General features: G+C 42.7%; 1 protein-coding gene across 3 annotated transcripts in view; it reads right to left on the bottom strand.

Moving 5' to 3' along the window:
* Positions 1-3,929: 3,929 nt before the first annotated feature.
* The window catches only part of LOC127570318 (leukocyte elastase inhibitor-like), a 35,551-nt gene continuing 32,437 nt past the window's right edge, over positions 3,930-7,043 (bottom strand). For all 3 annotated transcript variants that reach the window (XM_052015761.1, XM_052015759.1, XM_052015760.1), the window contains one exon: positions 3,930-4,791. In XM_052015761.1, coding sequence (XP_051871721.1) covers positions 4,324-4,791 — 468 coding nt within the window. In that variant the 3' untranslated portion in view covers positions 3,930-4,323. The remainder of the gene's footprint in view (positions 4,792-7,043) is intronic.

Raw genomic sequence — 7,043 nt, 5'->3', positions numbered from 1 at the left:
CAGAGATAAAATTACTGAAGGATCTTCCAGTGAAGGTTTATGGGTGGAGCTGAGAAATAAGAAGGGGATGATCACATTGTTGGGATTGTACTCTTGGTCCCCAAATAGTCAATGGGAATTAGAAGAACAAATATGCAGGGAGATTGTGCAGGTTGTGTGTGGGTTTCCTCCGGGTGCTCCAGTTTCCTCCCACATTACAAAGATGTACGGGTAGGTTAATTTGGGTTTAAAATGGGTGGCACAGACTCGTTGGGCCGGAAGGGCCTGTTACCACACTGTAAATAAAATTTAAAAAATTTATAAGAAAAATAGGGTTGTCATAGGAGGGGATTTTAACTTTCCTAACATAGACTGGGACTGCCATACCATTAAGGGCTTAAATAGGGTGGAATTTGTTAAGTGCGTTCAGGAAACTTTCCTTGGGCAATGTATAGAGGGCCCTACTAGGGAGAGGGAAAAGCTCGACCTACTCTTAAGTAATAGGGCAGGGCAAGTGACTGAGGTGACAGTGGGGGAGCACTTTGGGACCAGTGACCATAGTACCATTAGTTTTAAAATAAGATATCTTCATTAGTCACATGTACATTGAAACACACAGTGAAATGCATCTTTGCGTAGTATGTTCTGGGGGCAGCCCGCAGGTGTTGCCACACTTCCGGCACCAACATAGCATGTCCACAACTTCCTAACCCGTACGTCTTTGGAATGTGGGAGGAAACCAGAGCACCCAGAGGATACCCATACAGATACGGGGAGAACACACAAACTCCTTAAAGATGGCAGCCAGAATTGAACCCGGGTCGCTGGCGCTATAATAGCATTACTCTAATCGCTACACTACCATGTTATGGAAAGGGACAGAACTGGTCTGCAGGTTCAAGTTCTCAATTGGAGCAAGGCGAATTTCGATGATATGAGACAAGAGCTTGTGGGCAAAAGGACGACAGGCAAGTGGGAGACTTTTAAAGGTGAGATAGTGAGAGCTCAAGGTCTGCATGTTCCTATTAGAGTGAAGGGCAAGGCTGGTAGGAGTAGGGATCCCTGGATGATGAGGGATATTGAGGCCCTGGTCAGGATAAAGAAGGAGGTATGGATAAGGTACAGGCAGCTGGGATCAAGTGAATCCCTGGAAGAGTATAAGGAAGACACAATAAAGTCCTGATGGTCTCAGCCCAAAACCTCGACTGTTTATTTCCCTCCATAGATGCTGCCTGACCTGCTGAGTTCCTCCAGCATTTTTTGTGTGCTGCTGAAGAGTACAAGGGATGCAGGAGTGTACCCAACAAGGAAATCAGGAGGGCAAAAAGGGGACATGAGATAACTTTGGCAGAGAAGTTTAAAGAGAATCCATGTATATTAAGGGATAAAGAGTAACCAGAGAGAGAATAGGACCCCTCAAAGACCAAAGGGGACATCTTTGTGTGGAGCCACAGGAGATGGGCAAGGTCCTTAATTAATATTTCTCCTCTGTTTTTACAATGGTGAAAGACGTGAAGACTTCGGAACTAGGAAAAGTAAATGGGGAGGTCTCGGGGATAGTCTGCATTGCAGTAGATGAGGTGCTGGATGTCTTAAAAGGTATAAGGGTAGACAAGTCTTCAGTGCCTGACCAGGTATGTCCAAGAACACTGTGGGAGGCTAGAGAAGAAATTGCAGGAGCCCTGGCTGAGATATTGACATCATCATTAAGCACGGGTGAGATGCTGGTAGACTGGAGGGTAGTGAATGCCTGCCTTTACTTAAGAAGGCACTATAGGCCAGTATGTCTAACATCTGTGGTAGGTAAGTTACTGGAGAGGATTCTGAGGGATGAGATATATGTACCTCTGGAAAGATGGGTTGATTAGGGGTAGTCAGCATGGTTTTGTGTATGGGAGATCATGTCTTATGTACTTGATTGAGTTTTTTGATGAGGTGACCAGAAAAGTTGATCAGGACGAGACAGTAGACGTGGTTTATATGGACTTCAGTAAGGCCTTTGATAAGGTTCCACATGGTAGTCTGTTCTGGAAGGTTAGAGCGCATGGAATCCAGGGAGAGCTGGCTAATTGGATACACAATTGGCTTGATGGTAGGAAGCAGAGGGTAACAGTGGAAGGTTGTTTCTCGAACTGGAGGCCCGTGACTAGTGGTCAGCCTCAAGGGTCGGTACTGGGCCCATTGTTGTTTGTCACCTCTATCAACTATTTGGATAAGAATGTACAAGGCGTGGTTAGTAAGTTTGCAGATGACACTAAAATAGGTGGTATAGTGGAAAATGAAGAAGGTTATCAAAAATTACAGGGGGATCTTGATCGGCTAAGTAAGTGGGCCAAGGAATGGCAAATGGAGTTAAATTCACGTAAGTGTGAGGTATTGTATTTTGGGAAGTCAAATCCAGCTTGGACTTTCACAGTGAACAGCAGGGGCAGGGGAGTGTAGAAGAACAGAGGGACCTTGGAGTACAGTACAGTGTTCACTGAAAGTGAAGTCACAGATAGACAGGGTGGTGAAGAAGGTTTTTAGCACGCTGGCCTTCATTAGTAAGGGAATTGAGTATAAAAGTTGGGAGGTCATGGTGCAGTTGTACAGGATGCTGGTGAGGCCACATTTGGAGTATTGTGTTCAGTTTTGGTCTCCCTTTTATAGGAAGGATGTTGTTAAACTGGAAAGAGTACAGAAAAGATTAACAAGGATGCTGGCAGGACTTGAAGGACTGAGTTAAAGGGAGAGGTTGGACAGGCGAGGATTCTATTCCTTAGAGCATAGGAGACTGAGAGGTAATCTTATCGAGGTATATCAAATCAACAGGGGCATAGATAGGGTGAATGCACTCAGTCTTTTTCCCAGTGTTGGGGAATCAAGAACTAGAGGGCATATGTCTGAGGTGAGGGGAAAGATTTAAGAGGAATTTGAGGGGCAGCTTTTTTTACACAAAGGGTGGTATCTATGTGGAATCAGCTGCCAGAGAAAGTGGTTGAGGAAGGTAAAATAACAACTTTTAAAAAATTTAGAAGGTTATGGGCCAAACACTAGCAAATGGGACTAGCTTGGATGGGACATCTCGGTCAGCGTGGACCAGTTGGGTCAAAAGGCCTGGTTCCATGCTGTATGACTCTATAGCCATTCAGGGCACTAAATAGCACCTCCAGGTGAGGCAGACATTCACATGCAAATCCTCCAGCCTTATTTATTGCATCTGGTGCTCCTATTGCATCAGTGAGACCAGGTGCAAACGAGGTGACTGCTTTGCCAAGCACCTATGTTCCGTCCGCCATGGCCATCTGGAGCTCTCTGTTGCTGTCCATTTAAATTCTCCTCCCCATTCCCGCACCAACATTTCTCTCCACAGCCTCCTCCACTGCCAGAGTGAGCCTAACTGCAAACTCAGGGAACAGCACCTTGTATTCCGCCTGGGTAGTCGACAACCCAACGGCGTGAACACTGAATTCTCCAATCTCGTGTAAATTGCTCCCCCTCTGTCCCTTTTCTCTCTCCTCCTGATCAACCCAGTTCTTCCTACACTCACCCCAGCTCCCAACACCCTGTTCTTTCCCCTCCTCCAGCCAATCCATCTGCCCATCACACAAACACACTCCACTCCTCCCACTGGTTCCCTTCCCCCACCGTTCCCATCTGCTCTCCCAACCTCCCTCAGTTGATTCCATGCTACGTCTATCAGATTCCATCATCTTCAGCCTGATCTGCAGCTACTGAAACTTAGAAATCTAGCCCAGTGTTATAAAATGGTTGGACTGGGAAAATCCGGAGCCAGAGAGTAGTTTTAGAGCTAAACATCACAGATAAACAGTCCCATCATTCCAACCCAGCTATGTCAACTAAGAATATCCAAAGAAAAAAATTCAGATAATGAAAGTAATTACTGTCAAAGAAATATGTTTTTAGAAATAAAAATCTTCTTTGCAAATTAAAATAGTTCCAAAACCATACAGTTGTAATTTCTCTTTATTTTGTTAAAATTACTTGATTTGAATTACTGAATAATTTGAACTTTTGAAGGAAAATTTGCCTTTGGAATACCAAGAATATGAATCGCAAGAGGTACAATTTTACACATTAACATTTTCAAGCTAGTGAAAGCAAAACATGCAGAAAATTATTCATCACCATGTAGGCAAGGTTAAAAATTAAAATACTAAAGACAGCAATGAGTACACAGCAGTAACCAACGAGAGAAGGATGTGTTACCCTGATGTGAATAAATCAGCCCTATACCATATTGCCTCCATTCACCAACTGGTAATTGACAAATTCCCTGTAATATAGTGTAATGCAATATATCTACTTGAATCATAAGTTGACTCTTCTCCGCTCTTGCTTCATTTATCTGCGGCTTTGAACCTGCTGTATCATGTTGCCTGAGGCCCCACTTTCCACAGCTTCATCCACTGGTGAACTGTATCGGCCAAAGAATAAAATGCTCTGTGTTTTGTTGTGTTTGATGAAAAACAGGAAGGGATGATCTGCTACAAATTTTCTGGGAAAAACGTAACATAAGACCATGCACTTTACTTCTGTAGCTGCAGCTGCTTCAGTGCCCTCTTCATTAACTTCCACAAAGGATTTATGAATAACCTTTGACAAAGAGAAATTATTTTTCTCAGATATGCCAGAGAAATTAGCCTTTAATTGATCAAAGGCATCAATCATTCCCATTGCCGAAAGTTTATCTTCAAGATTAAACTGGTCTTCCAGTTTAAATCTGGGCAGATGAACGGCAACCTTCTCTTTAGTCATATTTTCCAGGTTAATCCGTTTGAGCAGAGTGTTGTTTGCAAGTGCCTCTTCAAGCTGTCAGAACAGAAAACAGACAAATGAATAAAAATGTTGTTTATTGCACTGCATTGTTTAAACAGGAAACTTCACTGTTCTGATACCATACAATCTGGAGCAATGAAAAGTAGTTTCTTTATTGCATCAGAGTAAAATTTGTGACATAATTTTTTGTGAAGCCACCTGGATCACACCAACTTCTGCAAATCTCTGTTAAGGATAACGTGCTTCAATCCTCCATCCATAGTCAATTTTCACCCATCAATGTTTTTGCAAGCGTCTCCTTTGCACTGACTATAACTTTTGCATCTCTTCTATTGAACAAGCCCTGCCCCATTACTGTACCAACTAATCCCATCTGTGGTTAAGGGCATCCATCACAATGCCTGTCATTTACAGCATAATTGAGTTATTGCCTCAGACATGGATTTGGAATTAGGTCATCTGCTATAATTTACATATAAACAGCTCATTGGGGCTGTAGTATTACATATCCACCATTAAGTGACCACTGACTTTGACAGAAAGCAATAACACAAGGACAAGAGTTCAAATTAAATTCTGTTTCCATATCTGGAATGTCTTTAGAACTGAGATGTGCAAGAAAGTTCCGTGGAGAGATATGTTGGTGCATCAGTTTTGAAAGTGATGCCCTACTTGTATCTCACTGGTGTAAACACGTGATTAGGCACTGTAAAAAGTAGAAGGAGACAGGATTATTTTCTGTACATATAAATGTATATTTTGTATTCAGTATAATTTAGTGGCTAAGGTTTGAAGGTCATAGTTGGACATAGGTTATCATGAAAGTTGACTCATTTCTTCACCACCCGAAGAAGCAGCTGCAGGTCCAAATGTAAAGATGACTGGGGCCTCCCAAAACTTGTCTTGAGCTTGTGGTGCACAATTCCACCAATTTCATACTACGTTAAGGTTGAAGATTATCTCTTTTGAAAAAAAAAGTCAGGAGCTGTGGGGAGAGGAACAGGGAGCAAGATGGAGCTGTGAGGTGGAGTAGTGTGGTTCAGCATTGAGGAAGTGACAGTAAGTGATAGGTCTTTAAATGAAAGGACACATCTCACCAGTGAACTCCAAGGGCTGGGTGGTCCTCATGGTTTCTCTTTATTTTTTGCCAAAGCACAGTTCACATTTATTGGAAAGACCTGTCCCTTCACAGGAGCCCCGCAATCTCTGTGGACCATGAAGGCGCAGATGAATTTTGTGGGAATGGCATCCACACACATGCTGCTGTGTGTCTGAATGTCACTGAACACATCCAGATGCCTCTATGCATAAGTGCCTCATATGAACAAAGGACCCAAAAGGACATTATCTACATCACAAGTTATGCAATGAAATAAAACTCTTTACATGGAGCACAGAAATGTGGTGATATATATTAGAATTTCTATGTCAAAGAGATACCATAAATACAACGGTACATACAGATGGGTCTCCACTGGTCATGTTGAAGCTGGATCAAGGATCATGCTGGGTCACGTTCAGATGGTGGGTGAGTGGGACATTCCATCGGACAGGGCGCAGGGGAAAGTTTGGGCGGGTGGACAAGTGAGCAGAACCCAAACAACACTGGGGGAAAAAGTGTAGAGTGGGAGTGAAGACCAAAGGACATAGAAAGGCAAGAAAATGGATGCCTCAGCTTTCCTTGCATGGAATAAGTAAGATCAGCCTCTTTTAACTCTCATCCCTCTGGTTGATCTGCCATGGTTTGAGTGGTCGGTGCTATATGCAGACCATGAATGCTTCAAAAAGTTTTGAGCAACTGATGACAGGTTATGTTCTGCAAGCATTTAATATCATTGCACAAGCTTGGGGGACACTGTAAATATACCCACACCTGGATTAAATTTCCGTATGTGTGTGACTATACACAAAGAATATGATTGCATTGAGAGGTTGGATTTTAAATACAATTAATGTGTGCACCGTTCTCCCCGTTCCCCTGCAATATCCTAATATACAATCTCTTTTTGAAATTGAGAAGAAAATGGGGTATGTGATTGATTTTAAATAATTAAAGGAGCCTGGAACGATGAGGCAAGGTTCCAAAGTTAGACACAAAGTGAGAAGTGAAGTTTGAAAACACTCTGAATGAGCAGGGCAGTGGGAATTTAGAACACACTTCCACAAATGACGATTTATCATGGTCAAGTGTTAATTTTAAATTAGAGACAAATAACTTTTTGCCAACTACAAGTGTTCGGGGATATGGGTAACTGGAATTCAGTCAGAGACCAGTTATGATCTCA

Source organism: Pristis pectinata, chromosome 5 (assembly GCF_009764475.1).
Source record: "Pristis pectinata isolate sPriPec2 chromosome 5, sPriPec2.1.pri, whole genome shotgun sequence".
Lineage (NCBI taxonomy): Eukaryota > Metazoa > Chordata > Chondrichthyes > Rhinopristiformes > Pristidae > Pristis > Pristis pectinata.
The sequence above is the reverse complement of the archived record's forward strand: the minus strand, read 5'-3'. Positions and strand labels throughout refer to the sequence as shown.